This window comes from Aphelocoma coerulescens, chromosome 2 (genome assembly GCF_041296385.1).
Source record: "Aphelocoma coerulescens isolate FSJ_1873_10779 chromosome 2, UR_Acoe_1.0, whole genome shotgun sequence".
In the NCBI taxonomy this organism is placed as follows: Eukaryota; Metazoa; Chordata; class Aves; order Passeriformes; family Corvidae; genus Aphelocoma; species Aphelocoma coerulescens.
In genome coordinates, this window is record NC_091015.1 from 90219029 (window position 1) to 90244417 (window position 25389).

Consider the following 25389-nt stretch of genomic DNA (forward strand, 5'->3'; position numbering starts at 1 on the left):
GTCCATGTGCCATTGCCTTCCACTGACAAGGCAGAGAGCCCTGGTTCAGATGCAAACATCCAAACTGGCGAGGTAAATTCCACTGTCTGTTTTAGATTTTTATTAATTCCCCACTATTAATATGCTCAAGGTCACAAAAATGTACATTTTCACAATTTATCACTTTCAGCTGTAATGCTTTTGTATTCCGAAACACAAATAATATGCAAATCATTAAAAAGTCCACTACAAAAATACATACTTTTTTTGGTATGTCTGTTTGTACCAAAACAAGAATAAAACAGACAAGTTTATTGATAACTGTAAATGCTACTGTTGATGCAAAATAGATAACAATACTCTACATTTAGGTATTATAACTTTTCCCCATGCAGAGCAGAACCAAATCTAAAGTAAGAAAATTATTTCATTCAGTGAAAAAACTTCCTTTTAATAAATAAAGTACTTGCTATGCAGGTTTTGATGAGATGAAATTATTACAGCTATCAAGCCTTCTTAATTAAAATCTACAAATCATTCAACAAAACTGAACTCAAACTTTCAGGAAACATCTACAATGCAGAACTCAGGTGTTTGTATTTATAAATATATATATATATACACACATATACACACAAATAAAAGGAGCATAAGGGATAAAACTGCTTTCCTTTACACAAAGGAACTGAGCACTGTCCTCCGACTCCAAGCATTACCATGAAGAAACCTCATGCAATTGCTTTAGCTCCTGCAGGCTTTGTTCACATTGTTGCTACTGGCATGCATTTTATCCTGCAGGTTAAAAAAAACAAACCTGCCTGTCCCCATACCTCTAGGATAAGGGGAGGCTTTGTTTCTTAATAAATCCCACCCACCCTCTTCAATACAACCATTAGCCTGGGGACTGTAAGCTTTTCACAAATATTTTGCGAGATCTAATACTTCTTCAAGTTAAGGTCCCTTATTTTGAAATAATCAAACACATTGATTCTTTTAGAAAACAGAACTGAGCAAAATGTTCCATCTAGTAAGGTAAATCTCATTTACATGTCCTGGACAGACTTCTTTAAACACAGAGGTCTAAATTAAAGATGGCAATTCTAGGCAAGGAGATTAATACATAATCTGAGGACACAGTATGTTTGCAACACTGCTGAATTCACATAATCCAAAGAAAATTACTATTTTCTGAAAATGCAGTGTTTGTGCATGTATTCCATGCACAACTTTCTCAGATTACCTGCAAAGGAAATCTTGGCAGGTAATGCTGAAATCAGCCCTTAAAGGATTTACAAGTTGACAAAAGCCATACGCAGCAACTGGGTCTAACTCTGTTGTGTGTGACCTATTAACGCTGCCCTTTCTACCTTGGAGAAAGCGATGCACTTTCCTGACTTACACAGGAGATCTTCCATTCATCTGGCACAGTATTCTCGTGTGTTGATTTTTTCCCCCTGTGTTACAGTTGTTCACCTTCAGGTATCGCTGCTGGGTGCAGACAGCTCTGTTTCCCATGTCTGAAGTAAGTACAGCCTGCAGCTGCTTGCTGTGCCTGTCCCTGGAGAGAGGCGTTCCAGCAACAAGGGAAGCCAAGTGGATTTGAAGCAGCCATGCAGCGGCCCCAGTTTATATCCTCCCATCCCGAGTCAATGCAAGCTAAATAGCCTGGAGTATAAACTGTGGGACCCCAGGAGTTGCTTCCTCTGTGATTCATCCTCCCTAGCTAGAGACAGACAGGAGTAGGGAAAGGCAGTCATTGCTTTAGGCACTTGAGTTTAACCCATCCATGGATGTCAGAGTAAACCCTTTGGCTAGCAGTGGAAAACCCAGCATGACCTTTGCCTTCGTTGTCAGGCAGTCCAATTTTTCTTGTCTGACAACCCTCAGATGTTGTCATTTTTTTTGCCCCAGACAGTACAGCAATATATTTTATATTTTTTATGGTTGACTGATGGTGAACTGAGCTGCAATGGGAAAGCAAAATGTTTACACAATAAACCCATAAATCATTTTGTAATCATTAATGAGCATTCTCAAGATTTTACTGCTGCTGATTAGAAACCTAATTCACTGGAATTGGTCACTCACTATATTATACAAAGGAGAAAAAGAAGTCACTGGTCCTTCACGTTCTGAAAAGGGGGATGTGATAGTAGCGGTCATCCTCAGTCAGGAGAGAGATCTCATTCCATTCCCTTCGGTATTCATCTGGATAGTTTACTTGAAATTCCTCAGTATTAAACCTATGCAGTCTGTAAACTCGTATCTTTACTTCAAGTAAGTATCCAAGAAGAAACAGTTCAACCTAAAAATGAAAGAAGTCTGTAAGAAATTTGTTTCTAGACTTTGAAAACTAAACTGGAGATAATCCAAGTTAAGGCAAGTCATTTAGCTTCAAAACAGTAGAGAAGGATTAAAAGGGGTCCTTTTGCAAGTGGAATAAGAAAATTAAAAGTTTGAGGGCATTCCCAACAGCCCTTCCACTTCTCTTTTGCATGTAGAGGGAAACATTCCTCCTCCACCTGACACCATACATAACCTGCTCCCAAGCCATCTCACACAGCTTATTGGGGAGTAAGAAAAAACTAGCTGTTATCAAGATTGATACACCCTGATAAAATGGGAAGCCTGCCACCTTGTGATCACTTGCTACATGTGGAAAACATAATAGCAAAAGGAGAAAGTTTCCTGGTACTTCACATCTATGAAACTGGAGAACTGGCATCTTCATTGATACTTCTTGCTATGGATTGCTGAGTCAGGAAAAAAGGTTTGGGAAAAGTTCATATCCTTGGGCATAGCCACAGACCAGAACTTGTCCAGTTATAATCAAACTGCTCCTAAAGCTGACTGCATCATGTAACAGTTGATAACTGAAATTGATATTAAAAAATCATTTAAACCACTGGAAAGTGAAACTATATGCAAAGGGCAGTGGGGAGTTTAGGTATCAGCACTGAACTCCTCACTAATTATTAAATAGGAAACAAAAACCTTAACATATAAAGGTGAATACTGGAGTTCTCATTACCTACTCTTAATAGACATTAGATCTCACCAGAACCAAAGGGTGGAGAGAAAAAAGAGTGATGCTACAGCGTTTGGCATAGTGGAACAGATAGGAAAATCAGAACAACAGGTCAAAACAGCATAATCTAAAATTATTTTACATATCAAAGTTATTATTGTTCTAAACTATGTCTTATTGACAGCCTGTAGCACTTTTTGGTCCAGTCTTACTACATTTTTTTTCCTGGAAGGCTATCCTAAATCCACTTCCCCATATCTCAAATTCAAAAAAACTGGCCAGCCAGCATGGATGATGTATGATAGAAACACCTAATCACTACAAAGATAGAATAAGTTTTGTGATTTGTTTTTCATTTATATCCTTACCTGGTCTAGGCAAATAGAGTCACCTATGGAGTTCAGATGATTCATCATGAAACTCAGAGGGTCAGACGAAGAGTCACGAGCAAAGAGAAGGCTAAAAAGGTTGTGTACGGGTTCTTCCCTGCTCTTTATCTGCTCATAGGCTTCGACAACTTCATAGAGCATGATGAATTTTATGGCCTCATATAGTTTGTATTCCTTGCTTTCATCAGAAAACAGTGCATTACACAGGTTTCCTCTTTCTTCATGATCTCTTGTGGCACTTATTTCAGCCCACTGGAAAGCACACAGAAGAATATTAATAAAATCATTACAAATTCTATTTGACACAAAAGATTGAAAAACAGGAACAGAAGCGTGGTCTAAGTGTAAAGCATCTATTAACCAACACTGCCCAGTCCCAACAGCATTTGCAGGCAGCAGCCCTCAGTGTGACCAAGGCCAGTGGTTTGAGGTTCAACAAGGCCAAGTTCTGGGTCCTGACCCTGGGTCACAACAACCCCAGGCAGTGCTATAGGCTGGGGGCAGACTGGCTGGAAAGTGGCTCAGTGGAAAAGGGTGGAAAAGTGCAGGTGCTGGTCAACTGCAGCTGAACATGATCCAGTGTGTGCCCAGGTGGCCAAGAAGGCCAAGGGCATCCTGGCCTGTATCAGCAGTAGTGTGGTCAGCAGGACCAGGGTGTGGTTATCCCCCTGTGCTTGGCACTGGTGAGGCCACACCTGGAGACCCTGTGTTCAGTTTTGGGCCCCTCACTATGAGAAAGACATTGAGGGACTGAAGCCAGTTCAGAGGAGGGCAGCGGAGCTGGGGAAGGGTCTGGAGCACGTCTTACAAGGAGCAGTAGAAGGAGCTGGGGTTGTTCAGCCTGGAGAAAGCAGGGCTCAAGAGGAGATCTTACCACTCTCTGCAACTACCTGAAAGGAGGGTGTAGCCAGGTGGGGGTCAGCCTTTTCTCCCAACTAACATGCCATAGAGCAAGAGGAAAAGGCCTGAAGTTTTTCCAGGGGAGATTTAGATTGGATACTAGGAAAAAATTCTTCATCAAAAGTGTTGTCAAGCATTGGAACAGGTGGTCCAGGGAAGTGGTTGAGTCACTGTCCCTGGAGATATTTAGAAGTGTAAATGTTGGCACTTGTGGGCATGGTTTAGTTCTGGGTTAATGGTTGCACTTGATGATCTTAAAGGACTTTTCCAACCTAAATGATTCTATGACAATGGAGCTGGGAAAGGCAGCAGGGAACCCTGTTAGTGAAAATAGGCAAAAATCCATCTCATTGGCCAAACACCATCTTTATAAAAATAAAATGAAGTTGGGAGCTAGACCTCATGCCCAGTAACAGCATAATGGATCACAGAGTTGCTTTGAAACAATTTTTTAATTGCAAGGATTTATTCATTCTCCTGACTGGAAACCTTTTCTTTAAAAAAAATCAAGTTTAAATGCTTCATGCATTTCCTCTTCATGCATTCAGCTAAAAGAACTACAACAAGCTAAAAATAAAAGCCAAATACCCCAACACTGGGAAATGCAAAGAGCAACCAAACCAAAATCATAGCTGCACATAACCACTACCAGGCACATCTCAAGAAGACAGGCAGCTGTCACTTTGGCACAGCAAAGGTGCAGGCAAGGGACCAGATCTCTATTTTAATTCCCTCTTTTTCTTACTAATGCTTTGTTACCAGAGCTTGTATTAGTCTGTTTGGGGTTTTGAGGGGTTTTTGAAGTTAATAATTACTATCACTGCAGATGCACAGAAACCCCAGAGGAGCTCAAGAAAGGTGCAAGGTCTTGACAGGCCAACTCTTTACCTCTGTTTCAGAAGGCTTTGGGGCTACTAAATCTCCCCAAGTTTTAAATACATAAATAAGAATTATAGTCCTGAGTTGGGAATTATGGCAATCTGGCAATGCTGAGCAGAGGGGGCGGTGAGGCTGACAGCTCTTTGCAATCAAGTGCTTAAGCTTACAGAAAGAAATTGAAGCAAAAATGGATAGTTACAACATTTAATGGGGGTAGAAGCAAAGAAAACACAATCGTTTTAGAAGAAAAGGCACTGTTTGTTTCCTCCTTCCCGTCAGGGGAGGGAATCCAGAAGCATCTCATACAGCATGTTTATTTTTAATCAAAATGATGAGATACTGCAGGAGCCACTTGATAGCAAGGGCTAGCTGTGGGAAGAGTGGCCTCCTTAACTTGCAGAGGACTCCTGAGTACTTGCCCTAGTGGATCACCAAAAGCTGGATTTCCCTGCAGTAGAGGTGATGGCCTTCCCAGCAACTCTGCAGTCTGAACCTGGGAGGGAGGCCTGACTGCCCCACAAATATGTAACCAGGAGCAGTTCCTTAACTCTGTCTGAACCCATTTCTCAGGGCTTTTATTTCTCCCAACCATTTCCTAGATACTCACATTTGTCTTTAATGCCTCCATACATTTGCGCAACTTCCCAAAGGCATTGGGACCTGTGTATCTTTCTGGCCCAAAACTGTATTGCTGAATCCAGTTACAACCTTGAGAATACAAAAGCTTTTCAGGGAGCTGGGAAAAAAACAAAAGGCAAGCTAATCATAACCATAACAAGAAGCAGAGTATAAGTTTATATAAACTTGTCTACATAGAATTTACAATGTGGTTCTATCAGCTGTTTGTACAGTTCAAACAACCAAGTAAATGGACCTCACAACTCAAATGCTGTGAAGGAGGATCCACTTAACTGCCAAGTCCTTAAGAAACTTTTAAAACAGGGACAGCCAAAAAAAGATGAAAATATGCTGTCAGCAAAATATATAACTCACACTCTGAAAAGCTGGATAATTCCAAATTCAGAGAGGTATTTAGGATTACAGATACCTTCCAGTCTGCACACACACCTCTACAGGCAGCAGCTATATATCCCACGTCCCTGCCACTATCTCCTGCTGTAGCTCCTGGAGCCCAGGGCAGGATTTCTGCTGCTCCAGCAACACAGCAGCTCCCAAGTGACCACTGAACTTTGCATGGATGTGGATGGGGAGGATTCAAATAACCTGTTGTGTTTAGGGAGTGACATCTAGCAGGATGGCAGTAACATTCATCCATTCACTTTTACTGTTGGTTTGGTTTTTTTTTACATCATTTAGACTTGTGTTCACATTGGTGTATTTAGATCAGGGACAGTTTTTCAATTAAATGTAGTTCAATGGGTTTGAAAAACTTCTCTTTAAATTCTGATAACGATTCTCCACTTCGACAGCCAACATATCACTTTTCACACTGAAGAGAGCTTCCTTCTGCTGTGCATGGATAGCTGAAATGTGTTCATTTAGGAAATGAATTTTACCTTCAATATATCTCTTTCCTTCATCCACGAAGGAAAAGGAATGCCTTGGCTGAATATCTGAAAAAGCACCGCTCTTACTACACTATAGTTGTCCCTCTTGAGTTGTCTCAGGTATTTGATATGACAGCTTCTAAACAACTCTTCATATGCCTAGAAAGAGACCAAGAAAAATTAGCAATAAAAACATTAAATCTTGGAAAAAACCCATGTTGTTTGAAGTCCAATTCCAAACAACTCATAAGAGGGAGCTAGAGGAATGAGAGCATATGTTTTTAAGATTTATATACACAAAAATGTTAAACACCATGTTTTTGTAAACACCTTAGACTGGCGCTGCCCCTTAAGAGCAATTCTGCATTCTTTCCAAACCCAGCAGCTTGTTCAAGTCTCTCCACTGCTGCTACTGTAAACATTCACATGGTCAACCAAATTACAGCAGATCAGCAAAGATTTCTGTGTCATAACAGCATTAACCTCAACTGCTTTACAATTTGTACTGACCTGTGAGATGCAGCAGCAAAAGGGCAGGAACAGGTATCTGGAGAAAACTCCTTTTGGCAAAAACATCTCCTTACACTGACCTGAATCCATCGTGCAACACTGACCTGAGGCTGAGCAGATCTGGGAGCTCTGTGCTGAAGCGGATGGCCCTTGTCCAGCTACACACTCTGCATTACCTCTGTCTGCCATCTGAGCCCTTGTGGAGACAATTCTGAGCAATCAACTGGCAGAGAATTAGGGAGAGGATTCTACAGTCCCACTGGCTGCTCTATCACTTCCAGTTTGCTTCCTGAAGGGGATAGCAGGATGGTCTCAATCCCTCATCCTCTTTTATCTTGGTTGCCTCATCACCATATCCCACCACCACTTCTCAGCTGCACTCTGTCCCCTTACTCTTACTGTATCAGCAGAGATAGTAAACCTACAGAACTCTTCCTGCTGGGGGAGCTTCCTGCTGCTTCAGCAAGGTTGAGGGCCTCAGAGAACGCTCTTTCTGGATGACCTGCCTTATCAGCTCACCATCTAGGTGGACCACATCCAAAAGAGGAGAGCCAGCACAAAAGAGGGAGAGGGACTGCTTAGCTAGAACAAGGCGAGAAAGACAAAGAGACAAGGCAAACATGGGATTGCCCCTTTTGGAGACAGCAAGCATGTTATGCTGGTTAAGGATCTCATAAGATCTCATCCTAAAATGTGCTCCTTACCATGGCAACTTCTAGCTGATGTAACCAGACATCCACTGGCTGCTCCATACACAGGAGTCTCCTTTTCAGGTCTGGTCATCCAGAAGGCTCATAGATTTTCTGAAAGGCTTTTTGCCCAGTATGGGCTTGCAAATTTATTAGAAGTTCTGCTGTCTTTTGTCACTTGCTCTTCCAAATAGTTTTTGGCCTCATTTTTTGTTCTGTGAACTTTTGGCACTGCTGTGTTCTTGCATTTAACATGGCAAAACTGGATCTTTTCTCTGTTCATCACTTGAGCACAACTCCAGCTTTTTGAAAACTATCCTCTTTTTTCTACAACCCCCTTATGCTACTGTTTATCCTTAACAGCTTCTTTTTACCCTTTAAGTCCTTCTTGGTATGCATTTGCCCTGTGATTCTGATACCATGACCTAAAGCCACATACATGTCAAATACACTGGTGCAGTTAACTGCCTGTCTTGCCAGCAGCACCCTGTGCAGAGGAAGACACAGGCACAGAAGCACCTGGGCTGGGGTGCAGAGCTGGAGCAGAGAGACTGTGCCCAAAGGCATGGGATGGCCACCATCCAGCACCCCAGCTCCCTGCCTGCTGGGCACCACCCAAGCTGGCACAGGTCAGATGCCAGCTCCTGCCCTGCCTGCCCCCAGCTGCAGCTGATGATGGTGGAGAGGGGAAGGCTGCCAAGCATGGATCTTCAGAGCTTGGAAGAGAAATGGATGTGGTGCTTCCTTCCTCCCTGGAATAAGAGTTTTTACCTTAAATCAAAGGCTGGCCAAGTGACAGCACCTAAGACCAAATTATTTAGCACTGGGGATGTAGCACTGTTAAAGGTCGCTGGTGCTAGAAGAGGGAATTCAGAATATACACAAGACTAAAACCTGATCTACATTTTGACCTGTACTACTGCACTCTTTATTTAGACCCATGTTCATGCTGTCCCTTTTGCTTTTTATTTAACTAGCCAGTGTAGCAGGCTTTGATAGCTGCTGCAGCTGTTTGCACTGGGAGTGCTATTCCTTTCCCAGGTGCTGGTTCCCCCCTGTCTTCATGCAGAGATTAAAATTTAACTCTTACCTCCCTCATCTGTTTGGCCTGCTTTGTTTCTCCTTTCCATTCTCTTGCACTATAACCAAGTAGATCAACTTCTGGCAGCACACTGAGATTCCCTAAATTGAGATTGATTCACAGATTAGTTACATTCTGCTGTTCTGCAACTAATGGGGCGTTGCAGGGGTGATTAATGAATGTGGAGTGACAACAAAAAGCTTACTTATGAGTTTCCTCTGAAGATAGTTGCTCCACCTGAAATATAAATGATAGAACAGGTGCCAACAAGGAGGTGTCAAAGGTCAGTATTTACTGAAATAAGCAACAGTGTGGAAGATTAAAGTCTGCATAATAAAAACCTACCATTTCAGTAGCCGTGCTAAAAAGCTGTATAGCCTTCTGCAATACCAAAAAACAGTGGTGAGGAAAGACATGCTTAACATTAGCTGCACTTTCACTTTTTGCCACATGAGACACAAGGATTCCTTGCTGGCTGTTCTCCAGGACCACACCTCATGCCTTCCTAAAATAGGGATAAAAAGAGAGAGGGAAGAATCTTATCCCTATTTTGAAGTACTTGTTTCTATTTGTTTTCTTACAAAAAGAAAGATCATTCAAGTATGATACCACTTCAAATGAAACACAAAACATGACATGCAAAAGATTATATTTTACTTAATACACATAATTTATATACTTAGTTCTTCAAGGTTTAGGGATTTGGGTGCACATAGTTCACATTTCTATGCTTTTCTGCACACAGTGAAGGCTACATATATAGTTAAAATGGAGTCACAGGAGGACTGGTATCAAAGACACTGCTCAATAACAAAAAAAAACCCAAATTACTTTTGTTTACTTCAGGATGTGCTGATCTAGAGACCTGTACTGTCATTATTTTGTCTCTAAGTCATGGCTTTAAAGACCAGGGATTCCTAGGACTTACTTGTAGTCAACAAATGGGCCATATAAGGCAATATTAGCTGACTAAGCATCATACGACTGCCTGGGGAATTAAAGGAATGCTCCTGCCTCAATTTGGGTAAGTTTAGGGTCAATTTAAAGCTCCAGAGAAAGATCCTCCCCAGGGATTTGGTAGAAAGAAGCTCAGGAGATCATCACGAAGGGGGTGCACGCTCACTGTTCCTCAAAGACATAAACAAAGGACAAGATTCTGTCGCCGCCTTGGCATTACAGACACAGGTTAGGGAAGGTTATAGTTTTCTGTTGTTGAGAAGAAGACCTACAAGTGAGAGAGGGCCTGGAGACTAAACAGTTGACAAAGGCAGTATCTGCTCCCTAAGTGAGAAATTTGTCCTCTAGAAGAAATTTGAATATAGGAAATTCCCAGAGCTCATGATGAACAGCTGCTCTGTTATTAACTTATTTATTGATTTAGTACAAAACTTTAGGAGAACTCAACTTTTTATAAAGACATCTGCAGAGAAGGCTGAAAAGATCCTTCTCCAGGGAGTCTACAGAGGGAATTACTCATTCCACATAGTTTTATGTCAGCTGAACTTCTGCCCCTCCTGGCTTTAACAGGAAATTTAAGAGGGGCTTAAGTTTTCCAAGTAAGTTAAGCCCATGCACTGTGGACAACAATCCAGTCAAAGAGTTATATATCAATTCCAACCTTTGCCACAAGATAAACAGTGATGCACTCATTTTTATGAGCATTGTTGCATGTATACGGAGCACTGCTTAAACTTGGCTTTTCCCAATAATCTGTTGTTTGGAGAAGTTTTATTACAAGATGTTGTGCTAGTCATCTGGTGATGAGACCCACACCTCATCTTTCCCATGAACTAAAAGCAAGTCAAGAGCTGTAAATAAAAAAGTGTCAACAAACTGTTAACGATGTTATCGGAGGTGGGGTCGGGGTGCTAGTTCTGAAGCTCCAGAAAATGTTTATTATTGATGCCAAGTAACAGACAACAAAACCTCAGCTGTAAGTTTTGGAAATGGAAAACCTCATGGAAAAACCAGATACTCCCACTTACAACACACACACATATACACTCACACTCCCACTGAGGGACACCAGTGGGCACATTCTCAGTAAGCACACAAACTTCTACCTAGAGAACAACTGAGAAATAACAATCCCAGCAGAATCAAGCCATTCAATTTCTTCTCTCTCTTCTGTAGCAAAAAAGTATCAGCACTGAAAAAAACCTCAGTGGACTGTGAATAACTGAACCTTCTGTCAACTAGAACAGAACCTGATGGCTCACAGACATTGTTCAGCCCATAGATCAGTGGGTATTCTGGATTTACACTGTTGTATGCAAACCAATGATGATTGAAATTAACACCAATTTAAATATACAGTATCAATGGGAAGTTGCAGCAGACTTTCATTTCATTACTTAAAATGACTGTATGGCCCACTCTCACTTTTGATTTTGAACAAACTGGGTCTATAAAAAAATTAAGAGCTGATCCATCTGTTAAAATTACATACATTGCGTTATGGAGTACCAAGAAATACATGTGAATGCAAAATTTCTTCCTTCACTCCTTCTACAGGCAGAAAGATGAGAGCTCCACATCAGCTTTTACACTGAATCAAGCAATCTTTTGAAAACTTTTTGATGGTAATAATCCTGAAAAAAACCTCAGACTATTGGAGTTCAACAAGCTCTCTTCCAATGCACATGGTTAACAGGTGCTTGAACAACTGCTCTTGAAGGAGTGCTGGGAAGCACAGACTTACTGATTTCCATCAGAAACACAAATCAGTGTCAGAGAAGATGAGATAATCAAATATTGCTCACCCATTTTTATTTAATATAGGGGATTTATAAATAGGTATTTCCCTAATAGAAAGCCTAGTGGGTGATGGGAAAACCTGCAAACAAGTGGTTTTGAGTATTTTTGCTACTCTTGTATTGCAGCATACCTTGGACTTCATAAACTTTCCCTCCTGTCATGGGAAAGCTGCTGTTCAAACAGCACTTTGTGATTCAGTTAATACTTTCAGTGCTTATGTCACACTTAGAAATTAATTACATTTTTTATTCAAGTAAATGACATTTAGAAGTAGCAGTTGGGTTGCAAAGTACTGCTGGTAAAAATACATCATGAGCATAAATTAAAAAAGGCGGCAGCTTAAAATAGATCTTTCCACCCCCCCTCCCTGCACCCTCCAAAATTCTTCAGAAACCAACGAGCAATTAAATTAATAACACATTAGTGGGGGGAGTAAAATAAACCCGTAGCTTTTTAAAGCAAATCCATTCTCTGGGATATGGACACAATTCATCCAGTTCTTCAGGAGGCAGTGCCAGGAGCATTTGCTGCTGTGACCAGCTGCTGGGCTCCCATCTTCTTGAAGACTGACTCTGAGCAGAAGTATAAAGACAGGGAGGCCTAACTCTTGCCATGCAGAAATTTGGAACAACAGAGGCTGAACAGTGCTGGAGTAGGAGCTGATAGCAGTGTTTATCTTACAATGCAAGTAGTTCACCATGTTTTCTTTTCATGCCACATCAGCTTCCTGCTAGTGCCAAGCCTTAAGCTTTTTCCCCCCTGCAAAGTCAGCAGGAGAGACACACAGAAGAAGACAACCAACAAAAGAGGCCAGAAAAAAGATAAGTAAGAGACACCTGCAACATGTTTCATTCTCAAGTAACTCAGGAAGAATCTCTAAAGGATTTGCTTCACATTTGACACCCTCACAACTTTTTTGGAGGCTGCCACCTTAAATACTCATAATTGACAAAATGCAAAATGTCAGAGATCAGCTTGGGAACTAGTAGAGAGCACTGTATGCATTACTGAATATTCCAGCACGTCTGATGGCACATTCCCCCTTTACTTTTTTTCTCCATGCCGTTAACAAGGCCATCAGAAACATAACAGAGCATCTTCCGAAATTAAAACCTGAGAGAATGATTTCTTTTCGGGACATTCCTCTTCACCCCCTTTTTGGTACTGAAAGCAGGACACAGGACTTGTCACCATAAAGTGGCCAGGTTTCATACTCCCATCACACAAAACTGTGTTCCTAGTTCCCTAAAAGCAGGTATACCCTCATTCAAAGAGGGAGGCAGAATGTGGGACCCCTCTGTTCCAGCCATCCTGCTGCCCACCTGTAGCACTCCTTCTCCCTCCTCTGTTGGGTGCAGAAGTAGGCAGGGAGACCCCTCAACTGAGACATGCACAGCTTGGCATGGAGATCCAAGTCTGCCTGTGTTCATGGTGTGCATGCAGAGTTCTCTTCACGTTGTTGCACATTGCTTTTTTCCAGATTATACACCATCAGTACCAAGGTATGTTACAGAACAGGCTAAGTCCCTCTTTCAAGGGAAAGCAAACAAACTTACCCTTATAGAGCAAGCACAAGCACGATGCACATGTGTACAAAGACTTCAACTGAATGAGCCAAGAGGAAGACACAGAAAAATTATTATTATTAATTTTTCAAATTCAATACCTACAAAAGATTACATCCCATTAGAGTTTAGAAGACAGAAATATGCCTTTTTAAGTGGTGCCAAGAGATTACAAATTCTTTGATTTCCCAGTTTATTATCAGCACCACACCAAAAACATAAAAAATACTGAAAACAGATCAAACACATACCAAGATATGTGGGAAGCACTGCTTAATTCAAGAACTATTTCATTACAAATCCCTTCCTTTACAGAGTAAAGCAATGTCAACTTGTTAAGCAACATTCACCTGTTCTAACAAACAGGAGAGATGAGGATCTCTCCTTGGTATAATAAGAAAAAGAAAATAATTTACAGACAAAGATGGTAATCGTCAGTGACTTATCAAAAGTTCAACCACGTCTGCTGATCAGATCTCTTCTAATAAAAAAAAAAAAAAAAAAACAAACCAAACCAACAAACCAGAATCCCAGCCCCAAACCATATCTAGAATCACACAATTACCTAGCAAACAGAATAGTTTTGGTAACACTGAGGCCCATCAGTCGCAAGAAGGGTTTTATTTGCACAGCTGTTCTGCATAGGGCTGTCCCAACTGCCCTCTTAGCTCCCTCAGTCTTCTTTCAGAAAAATATAGAGAACATAGAGCTGGCAGCCTTCTTCGGAACCCCTGATCATCAACAGGAACTGCTGGTGTTAATGCATCTATCCAGCTGGGACACATACTTATTCCTACTGTGCAGCAACAACCATAATGTGTTCTTACCCACCATGTGATCATCTAAAATATACCCTACTAGAGCTACCTTTACAAAACCGATTTCAGCTATATAATCAAGGTATTAATGCATGCCTTAGCCTGCACATACCATTTCTCTCTACAAATGCCTATGAGAACAAAAGGAAAGTTCAATTCTTCATTTCCTGTACAATTCAGCTTCCTTTTTAAGGCACAGGGTGCTTCATCCAAGACCTTCAGATGAATAACGCTTAGCCACACTTCCATTTAAGTAAGAAAAAACATGAGAGAAGCCTTCTGAGAATTTACAGTCCAGAATATTGAATGAGAAACACATGAAAAGCATTTCATGCCATTAAAAAAACATGAATCTCTCTAAAACGGTTATTCCTGAATTAAGAAAAAAAAGAAAAAAATAAAATAACCTTTTAAAGAAGAATCCTCTGAAATCTCTGCTACTGTTTTTTCTTAATGTGGAAAAAAATCTGTTCCCATCCAAAATTGTTATTTAACGCCTGTACACTTCAAACAGAACTTACGTAAATGCACTAAATCTATTATTTGAAAGAAGCCCACTCTAAGAATTCTTATTCTGCCTGCTGCAGAGTTGCATGCTGAGTCATTCCTAATGCCAGTCATGGTTGTTTCACAATTTTCAAAATACTTTTCTTTTTCCTTTTTTTTTTTTTGCCATGCTGAATCCAAACTGACAGAATAAAGGAAGTACTTTCCTCCTGAACATCTTAAATCTAGCTGACAAGTATAAATACCTTGGGCTTTTTATGGGGGGAAAAAAGAAAACATAACAATTATTTTCCTCCTCCTGATTTTTAAATCTTGCTAGACAGCACAAGACTTGTACCTACCACCCAACCCTCCAAGAATGCACAGTCATTAGGTGCTCAGGAGGCTGGGGATACCACAGGCAGCATCCCCCCTGGTCTCTCCAGGAAGAGGTCCAGTGGCAGCTGCCCCACTCCTGGGATTCCCCAGTGCAAGAAGTGTCCCTGGCCCTGCCTGGATGCTTTGTAAGCACATACCGCAGGACAGTCCAAGCTACCTGTTAATAAAAAGTTATCCCAACTGGTATCCAGGAAAACAGCAGGATCAAGTAACCCATGACAAACAAAAAAATCAACTCTTCTGAGCTTGTTTACTGTCCAAGGAGAAAGCCAGGCCTCTCTCACCAAACTACATCCATGTCGCTCATCATTCCCATCTCTGTACAGGGTCTGACTGCTGCACCCCACAGAGATTCTGTGTTTGTCTCCAGAGCATGGCCCTCTCCTAAGTGTACCCAATTCTGTGTGCAGGCAGTGCAGAGCTGTATATTTTTCACGTGGATTAGTAAATACAAATAATTTATGATTAATAATCACAAATGGTTCCTATCTCCTGGTGCACCAGATCACAGAGCTTGTGCTTCCTAAGCAGGTATGTGCAGAGGTTATTCCAGCAGTGTTATCTGTTTCCTTGGGAGTTTTACTTTGTGTCTTGCCCTCCTTCCAAGACAGATTAGAAGCACAAAGCAAGGCCAAAGAAAGCAAAATATCAAAGCCATCACTCTGAATGCAAATGGCAGAAATTGATCTTGCATCTCTTTCCCCCTGCCTCTCAGTGTCCAGTCTAACAAAAACCAAAACTTCAGCTTTATTCTGCAGACCTTGTGGTATTTGTATGGGAGCAGCTGGAGTGTTTAAACCCTGCTCTCTCTTCATCATTTCAAGGGCAACACTTTAAAACTGGCACATTTTAATTAACTCAAGCACACAGGAGTCCTCTGCCTTTTTTTCAGAGTGCATTACCAGGCACTTCTGGCCTAAAATCTTAAGCAAAAAAAGCATGTTGAAAGGTAAAACTGACTGCATCAAGATAACTTACATTTCAGTTACAATCACTCAGTGTAATGCCAAAGTCATAGCTAACAAAAACATTTCATAAAAATGTGATTCAAGAACTCAGAATATTCTGTGTGGGAGCTGTCTACTTGTAAATGCACATTATAATTATTAGTAGTATTATTATGCATAATAATATCACTTGTCATTATTGTCATTGCTAATGCACAGTTGGTATTTTTACAGACATTTGGATGCAAGAGAAGTTTCAAACAAAGCACTCTAGGCATCAGTTGCAGGGATCAAGAGACCAAAGCTCCCTGACACCTCTGCATTTGCACAAACTGCCTAAAAGCTGGACAGTTATGGGGCAAGGACTAAATAAAATACGAATCATGCAGCCCTGTAAAATACAGTTAAGTGTGACCCTGCATACTGAGCTCTTTTTCAGGGGCTGGCACTTGGCAGAGGCATAACTTACTTTCACTTGTAAAGTAAGAAAATGAAATACAGGGTACTGGATAGTTTCTGACATGGAACCCAGCAGTGTAATTTTTAAAGTTCTTCATTTATATGAAATCCCCTATTTTTAAGGCCTTGGCCTTTGGCAAGAACATCACAGCTGAAATTCATGTGCAGGAAATGACACAAAATGAAACCAGAATTGCAGGACAATAAACATATCTCCAAGCTGCTCACAAAAAGCCCATGGCATGGTGCTGTGCTCAGAGCAAAACTGGGGAAAATGGGTAGAGCTTCCCTTTGTCGTACAGACAGACCTGGACCAAGTTTTTAAGTTTGCAAAAGGTCAATTTTGCACAAACTCGGCAATTAAAACCTTGCTGACCATTCGAGGGAGGTGGTTCTGCCCTCCACTGTCGTGAGACCCCACCTGCAGTACTGCATCCAGCTTTGGCACCCCCAACATAAGAAGGATGTGGACCTAATGGTGCAAGGTCCACAGAGGAGGCCATGAAGATGATCAGGGGGATGAAGCACCTCTCTTATGAGAACAGACTAAAAGAGCTGAGCTTGTTCAGCCTGGAAAGCTCCTACAAGACCTTACAGCACCTTCCAGTACCTAAAGGGGCCTACAAGAAAGATGGAGAGGGACTTTTTACAAAGGGATGTAGTGACACGACAAGGGGTAATGGCTTTGGACTGAAAGAGGGCAGACTTAGGTTAGACATTAGGTAGAAATTCTTCACTGTGAGGCTGGTGAGGCACTGGAAGAGGCTGCCCAGAGAAGCTGTAGATGTCCCATCCCTAAAAGCATTCAAGGCCAGGTCTGATGGAACTCTGAGCAACCTGTCTAGTGAAAGGTGTCCCTGTGCATGGCAGGGGGTTGGAACTAGATGGTCTGTAAGGTCCCTCCCAACCCAAAATACTCTATGGTTTCCCTGGTGGCAGCTGACCTTCAGGCAGTGCCAAGCACCTTGCCTTGATGCTGCTTTGCTGCACAAGATGCAAGGGCAGACTTGATGATGGTCAAAGCCTCATGGACACCACATCATATCAAGGCACTAGTTTGATGCTAAGGTACCCATTTCTCACTTTCATAGCACTGTTTACCCAACATGACTACCCTGCCCTGGAAACATAAATGCTAAACACTTAAAATATGTGGGGAAACCCCAGCAACATATTATATATGGACAAGGAACCAGAGACGGGGTCCTGCCAAAGACCACGAGTAGAACTAGCAAAAGGACCAGAGACTGACCATATACAGCCACATCTTGCCACACTTTTAACCCTCCACCATCACAGAACATGGCTCAAATAAGACAACACAAGTCTTCTGCTCAGTCTACAGCATTCTCCTCAGAAAAGTGTTTGTTTAAAGAAAAGTGTGGGCAGTACAGGTTGCCTTGCTTGACACATCCCTCTGCACAGGTACATAGTGGCATCTGCCTTCACTGGTGACATGGGGACAGGAGCTAGAGACACGCTTCCTCTCTCTGTCAGGAGCTTCCAGCATGTCCCCACAGACTACAGAGAAATCCCAAGCATTTGGGTCTGGATCTTGAGAATGCCAAAAATGTACAGTGTGTAGAGCAGTGAAAAAATGGGAAGAAGCTACAAGCACAGCATAAGGCTGAAAAGAAACTAAAAGCTACTGACTTAAAAATTTCTCAGAAAATTAATGAAGAAGCCTGTAGAAGTTTTAAAGTATTTTACAATGTTTGCCTCAAGAAGTGATCAGCGGTATCCTTATTTCCTTTTTGTTCTCACTTATGCAGGGGAACAGCTGTTACATGCTTTTATATTATCAGGCAACAGACAGCCCAACCATGAGTTATACTGCTCATGGGAAAAAAACAAACTTTTCATCGAACCAAATTCTGTAATATACAAACTAAACTCTAACACCTCAGAATTGGTACAAGATCCCTAGCAACAAACTCCCCTCTTAAAACTGTCAGTGACTGCTGTTACATTGCTGCAGCTGAAGAACTGAAACTTGTGTTTTCCATCATGAAACGCTGACATTTTCTCTAATAAGTAGCTGTTTCTCTGTCTTTCTGGAGGGTACAGCGTTGTTCTGTCTGATCCAGAGCACTGCAACCACGCACTGAGGAACTGGCATTTGCTATGCCGGGAATCCCAGCAACGGAGCACATGGGCAAAGTTCCCCGTTACTGCTACGGGCTGGCACCACGCCAGCTGCATCACCCCCAGAGAGCGGAAAGGATGCCCTGTGTTCACCGGGCCTTCCCAAATTCCATCAAAGCAGAAAACAGAGCCTGAAGTGCCTCAGGGCCAGATGTCAGACAGCAACTCAGATTGGTGTTTGACTTAGAAGAGTACTAGAACTCTTTTAGAAGTCAGACTGACATAAAAATGCCATTAGAATATGACTTACGCAGCCCAAAGGTAATTTATAAAAAATAAATTCACAGCCTAAAACAAGAGCAGATTAAGGAGCTCCTCAAGGTAAATTTTATGCCATTCTAATCACACCCAAATTTAGTTATGCAAGTGTAATGAAAGCAGTGTGATTGTATTACCTTTTGACTCCTGAGCACTGGTTATTCCCTGTGTTTTTAAAACAACTAAATTATACCCATAGTCATCTGCCCTAGGACAGTTTGGCACCGTGACTCCCACAATTCAGCTGCGCAGGGTCGGGAGGTGCCGCAGAGGTATTTCTGAAATCTCAAGCTCATTTGCTTGGGTAGTCATGCAAGATCAAACATTTTCAAACATTAAGCTCAAGAAAAACTGCATACATTTTTGAAAAACCCTTTAATGTTTGTTGTCTGATAATGCTGGTAGGTAAGATGAGAAGATTCAACTGGAAACTATATCTAAGAAACAAGGTGGACAGAAAGACTTGATGCTGAATGGGAAATCAACACCACCTAGGCAGGCAACATGTTCCAAACAGTTAAACAAAGTGAAAAAACCCCTTATATCCAAAAATGGCAAAAAAATTTCAGAACTACAAAAATTTAATTTTTTTAAAATTCCAAATACAGATACTTATCCATAAAAGCACTTAGATTTAAATGCTGACCAGCATTTTCATGCTGCTTTTTCCCTTCAAAACCAATTCTAACACCTTTCACCTGATAGTGTTTTAGATAGACAGGCAAAATGGCATCTTTTCCTCTTACCATATGGAGACCCCCTCAGCTTCTAATCAAATCATTTGTCCACTAGCAAAGAAAGGAAATTCTTAAAGAAGCAAACTTCAGTAACTACAAAGGAACTTTCTGAGCCTGTCATTTCTTCCTGTTTCATGTATTTTGCCTCTCTGTTTCACCACTTGCTGAAACTGGAGTGGGCCAAAGGACGGAAGTGGGAATAACGGTACTTGTGCGTACTAGCAATGGAGCAGGTAGCACCATGCTAGCTTGAACTCACTCACTAAATACCACAGAAATCTGGTTCTTTCTCCGCTGCAAAAATGAAAGTATAAGCTGCATACAATTTGTACAGCTCCTCCAAAAGGAAGACAAGCTGGTTTAGTAAGAAAGACAGTGCAATGAGAGCTGGATGAGTAACCATCAAAGCAGAAATGTATCGCAAACGTACAGTACAAAAGCAAGCTAGCAGGGCATGGTCTCTTCAGTCTAAAAGATCACTTCTCAGTGACATAAGAGATCACAGAATCACAGAATCATTTAGGTTGAAAAGGTCTTTAAAATCAAGTCTAACTGTTAACCCAGCACTGCCCAGCCCACCACTAACCATGTCCCCAGTGCCACATCTACATGTCTTTTAAATATCTCCAGGGATGGTGACTCAACCACTTGCCTGGGCAGCCTGCTCCGATGCTTGAACACTGTTTCAGTGAAGAAATTTTTCCTGATATCTAATCTGAAACTCCCCTGGTATGACTTGTTACTTGGGACAATAGATTGACCCCTACCTGGCTACAACCTCCTTGAGGTAGTTGTAAAGAGCAATAAAGTCACTCCTGAACCTCCTTTTCTCCAGGCTAAACAGCCCCAGTTCCCTCTGCTGCTCCTCATATGCCTTGTGCTCCAGACCCTTCACCAGCTCTGCTGCCCTTCTCTGGACACACTCCAACACCTCAATGTCTTTCTTGTACTGAGGGACCCAGAACTCGACACAGGATTAGAGGTGTGCCCTCAGAAGTGCTGAGCACAGTTGGACAATCCCTGCCAGGTCCTGCTGGCCACACCATTGCTGGTACAGGCCAGGATGCCCTTGGCCTTCTTGGCCACCTGGGCACACGCTGGCTCGTGTTCAGCCATGCCTGACACGGAGGACCACCTGCAGCTGGCCTCTCCCTGGGTCCTCCTGAATCACACCTGCATTTATGAGCCCCTTCTTCCTAAACCTTCACGCTTCTGATGGAAACAGAAGCCAGCCCGCGACACGTAAATTCATAGTGCACGCAGTAAGGAAAAAAAAAATTACCGCCCCCGAAACAAGCAGCCAAGCCCCGGCCCCACACCCGAGCTGAAAGCGGCGCACGCTGTTGTTTTACAACCGCGATCCCCACGCAGGTCGGCACTAACTCCGCACCCAGGACACAGCAGTTCCCCAGGGAAGCTCAGCCCGGTGGCGCTCCCGGCATTTCCCCGCACACCCACGGCCGCCTCTCCCCAGGCGGTGCCCGCAGCCCCCGGCCCCGCCACCACAGGGGCGGAGGGCACGCCCGGGGTGGTCTCGCCGGGATGCCCTTAGGAGCAGCTTTCTGGGAATCGCCACTTCTGGAAAACAGCCCCCAAAGAGTCAAGTGGAAAACAAAATGGGGAAAATAAACAGCAAATAAAGCCAAACCCTCGCCGCGACTTCGGGGACCCTTCGGGCCCGCCCGCCAGCCCCGCCGCGCCTCACCCGCTCCGCCGCTCTCCTGCTGCGCCGCCCCGGGCTCCAGCCCGGCTGCAAAGGCAGCGCCGGCACCGCCCGGGGCGGGGATCCCGCGGGGCCGCCCCGCTCCCGCTCCCGCCCGGCCGTGCCCGGGAAGCGGTGAGGAGGGATAACCCGCTCTCCCATCTCTCGGCCTGTCTCCCAGCGGAGTTCTCCATTTCCGTAGCAACCCTTGCCGCTCTTCCGCCAGTGGGATACAGTTTGTGCTTGGGTGTCACACTACGCTGTTTTACATTTCATAGCAGCATGGAATCATACAATGGTTTGGCCTGGAAGGGGCCTTAAAGATCATCTAGTTCCAACCCTCTGCCATGGGCAGGGACAGTTCTCACTAGACCAGGTTGCTGAAAGCCCCATCCACTCTTAGCTCTTAACTCTTCTATGCATGGGGATGCCTGAAACATTTCTAGGGATTCTAGTTCCCTGAATGGAGACCAACACCATCATCACCTGTTTGAAATCTAGCCATTATATGTAAACACAACTTAATAACTTTGAAGTTGTTGGTTGGTTTTCATTTTTTCCCTATCATTAAATGTTGATTTCCTCAACAAATCACTCTTTAACAAGATGGAGTGCATTCATCCAAAAAGAAATTCCTCTTTGCCAAGTATCTTCCCTTATAATGGGCTTTATGTGTAATTTCTCCCAGATATGTAGAGAATTTGCATAGACTGGTGTACTTTCTTTTCTAGTTACATATTAAAGAACAGTTTTCTTCCATCTCAATAAGGACTTTGCAGGAAAAACAGAAAGGAATTGTGATGGTCCAAACAAAGACTTAAACCTTTTACAAAGTTACAAGCAGTTTGCTCCAGTACAGAGCTGAGACAAACTTACACAGTCTTTTGTTACTGGATTTTGTTTGTGTTTGTTTGGGATTTTTTCCCCTAAAATATCACAAGATATTAAAATGGTTGAAGATCAAGACTTTTCATGAAACCGTGAAGAGATTTGTACTGCCTGGCATGAATATCAGATTGTTTCTCCCTCCATCTCAGTTAATCTTGGCAAGGAACAAAATAGGCAAAACCTGCTAAATATTGGTGTGCCAAGAATTCACTTAGGTGCGCTCACAGAAAGCCATAGACACATTTATCCATGTAAAAGAAAATCTAGGCTTAAAACCCAGCTAAAAATAGTAAAAGCAAATAGTTGACTTAAGAGGCCTAAAGCTGTCAGTTGTGTAACAGCACTGTGTGCTACTCCATCAAGAAATCCATCTGGAAAAAAAATTTCTAAATGCCACCTCCATGCCTCTCGGCAGCATCGGTTACCTGGTGCTTTCTGTCTGGACTAGCAGATTGTGTTTAACGTAGCTGTGTCTCAGGAGCTGCAGCTGAAAGAGATGCTGTCAGGATATAGCTCACATGGCATCCACCTGAGAAGGCTCAAAGGTGGCTGGAATTTATTTCTGAGCCACATCTTGTCTGCAGTTATCACATACTTCAGCTTCCCTTCCCAGCTTTTTTCTTGCCTTGGCCAGGCCAGTGTTGGTGGCAGTGGATGGTTTAGCATTGCAGATAAATCCAGGTTTGCCTCTTTCTGCCTTCTCTTAACCTGTGTTAGGACTTTAGGACTTTAGGATTTAATTGGTGATCTCTTTGTGCAGGCAGGCTTGAAAGTTAATGTTTATCTGGCTGCTGACTCATCAGAGGAGATGGAATGTATAGTACAAATGCTACAGATCAACCGCCGTATCCGTGGGTCCTTCCCGTTTCACGGCTCTCTGCTCTCTCCTCTGTGCATTTATTGAGCACTTCAGTGAAATCTGGAGAATGGCCTTTCCCTCTATGCATGGGAATAAGCTCTGGGGCAATCAATCAATCAATCAATCAATCAATCAGAGATAACTTACTTGAAACTCTTGAGAGATTGTTTTAAACTAACACTGTCCATTGTGTCTTTTCTTCCACCTTAAGCTGTTTCTGGACCTCTTCCCTGAGTCACAAAGAGCTCTCTAGGACCTTTTTCCATTTGCAGGGTTTGGCAGGAAAATGTTGTCTCTCCTCCTTGTGAGATGGGACAGCCTCTACCTGCCTCCCTCCTTGGCACGGGATGTATGCACCACTGTAAACTGAGCCAGGTAACACTCCTGCACTGTTGGACTGGTCTGTGTGTGCTGTTGCTGTTAGCTGAATGTGGGTTAGGATAATCCTTGAGAGAGCAAGCAAGATCCAGGTCTGAGCTGGGATCAACAGCAGAAAGGGAAATAGCAGCTAACTGGAAGGCAGTTTCTTTTACAAACTTTGCAAAATTGGAAACATGCTGCTACAAAGGTTCAGAAAGCTTCAGGAAACATCAGCTGCTCCAAAATGTTTCAGAGAATCATAGAATGTTAAGGGCTGGAAGGGACCTTGAAAATCATCTAGTCCCACTGCCCCTGTCATGGGCAGGGACACCTTTCACTATACCAGGTTGCTCAGAACTCCATCCAGTCTGGCCTTGAACACTTTCAGGGATGGGACATCCACAGCTTTTTTGAGTAACCTGTTCCAGTGTCGCTCCACCCTCACAGTAAAGAATTTCTTCCTAATGTCTAACCTAAATTTCCCCTCTTTCAATTTGTATCCATTCTCCCTTGTCCTGTCACTACAGTTCCTGACAAAGAGTCCCACTCCAGCTTCCCTGTAGGCCCCCTTCAGATACAGGAACGTTGCTATGAGATCTGCATGCAATCTCCTCTTATGCAGGCTGAACAGCCCCAACTTCCTCACCCTGTCTTCCTGGAGGTGCTCCAGCCCTCTTATCAACTTCATGGCTGTCCTCCGGACCTGCTCCAACAAAACAATGTACAGAGAAGACCTTACACAGCCCATGCATTCAACAGGTTTCAGCAGAAATAGTGCATCCTCTGCTTTCCCTCTGAGTAGGCAGCAGCACCGCAGGGACAAAGGGGCAGCTCCACGGAGCTCAGACTGGAAGCAGCCTAAGTTGGATTCTCTTCCTCCCGACTTCCTGGTCACGGCATTTTGCATATGTTTGTGATACTCAAACAAGGCTAGGTCCTCATGGCAAAGTTCTACTGCTTAGGGATATTTATGACATTTTCTTCCTTTAGGGGAGCATTACGAATTTTCCCACAACATGAACCTCCAGGCTTTTCTGCAGGTCATGGCATTTCCAAGCTGCAGCCATGACTGTGACTACCTCCCTCTGCTTGTACCCACGTGAGACTGCACAGGAATTACAGCAAAAGCTTATACTGAAAGCCATTGCTAAGCAAGTGTGAAGACATTTTAGCCGTGTCTGTTGAAACCCACAAATCAGCAGCCAAAGCAACTGCTGTGCTCATCTGAAGGTGAGCAGCAGAATTACAATCATGGCACAAAGAATGCAACAGTTCAAAACGAGTGCTGAGACAAAGGCAACAGCATCCAAGCCAGTAAAAGTAGGAAGCCTAGGCACAGAACTGGTGACAGGCTCCTCCTTCAGTTTTTCAAGCCCATTTTTAACAGTCAAGAACCATTTCCTTGTTTAGCGTAACTTATTACTACTATCAAGGTCAGGTAGCCGGACACATAGGTAAAAGTAGTACCCATGCAGCTGTAATCAGCAGCATAGGATTTTTCTCAGCTGATCACCAGCTTGTTGACATGCCAAAATTTATACCACAGCAATATTATCTTACCAGCACTTCTCTCTGAGCTAATTCTGCTTCGCTTTTCTTGTTCAGTGAAGTGGTCTCTGTTCTTGCTGGCCTTTCTGTCATGTCGCCTCTGCATCTCCTCTCCAGAGTACCAACCCCAGCTGGATTTCTCTCCCCTGACTGCTTTTACTGGGGTTAGAAAATGAGTCTCTACAGACTCGGCTCGTCTTCACAGATCAACAAGCTGTGAAAGGATCTGGCTTCCTGTTTCATTTCCGTTGAAGTTTTCAAAGTCACACAGGCCGTCTATGCTTCTCCATATCCAAGCCACAAGAAGAAAATTGAGCATAACTCAGCTGTTTATAAAGGTCATACTGCTACATCCCTCTGCATCTCCCAAGTTGCTGCAGGGATGGAGTTTGCAGGGTGTTTTTCAAACTGTGATGTACCACCCATACATGGTCTCTATCTCAGTGGTAGTCCACAGAGAGTCACAGCCTCACCCTTTCAGCTCCAATGCTGTGTTAG

The 25389-nt window shown here is 42.9% G+C and overlaps 1 protein-coding gene across 4 annotated transcripts; it reads right to left on the reverse strand.

The window, feature by feature from the left end:
- Nucleotides 1-73: 73 nt before the first annotated feature.
- OTULINL (OTU deubiquitinase with linear linkage specificity like) lies at nucleotides 74-25034 on the reverse strand. Of its 4 annotated transcripts, none has more exons than XM_069004014.1 (8): nucleotides 24904-25034; nucleotides 9309-9468; nucleotides 9169-9200; nucleotides 8973-9064; nucleotides 6693-6842; nucleotides 5783-5911; nucleotides 3376-3648; nucleotides 74-2284 (listed from the first exon to the last, which is right to left on the reverse strand). In XM_069004014.1, the coding sequence occupies exons 1-8, from the start codon at nucleotides 24995-24997 to the stop codon at nucleotides 2105-2107; spliced, it is 1110 nt and encodes a 369-aa protein (XP_068860115.1). In that variant the 5' UTR covers nucleotides 24998-25034; the 3' UTR covers nucleotides 74-2104. The 4 variants fall into 4 exon arrangements, with proteins under 4 accessions (XP_068860115.1, XP_068860116.1, XP_068860117.1 ...); XM_069004015.1 differs by lacking the exon at nucleotides 24904-25034 and adding an exon at nucleotides 21240-21295; XM_069004016.1 differs by lacking the exon at nucleotides 24904-25034 and adding an exon at nucleotides 21183-21217.
- Nucleotides 25035-25389: the final 355 nt, after the last annotated feature.

What these genes read in the sequence shown, in the direction of transcription:
- OTULINL (XM_069004014.1), bottom strand. Translation starts at nt 24,997, where the DNA reads ATGCAGAGGCGACATGACAGAAAGGCCAGCAAGAACAGAGACCACTTC. An exon ending in TAGCTCAGAGAGAAGTGCTG is followed by an intron (nt 9,469 to 24,903) that starts GTAAGATAATAT and finishes TCCCTATTTTAG; the next exon opens with GAAGGCATGAGGTGTGGTCC. An exon ending in TTAGCACGGCTACTGAAATG is followed by an intron (nt 9,201 to 9,308) that starts GTAGGTTTTTAT and finishes TTTATATTTCAG; the next exon opens with GTGGAGCAACTATCTTCAGA.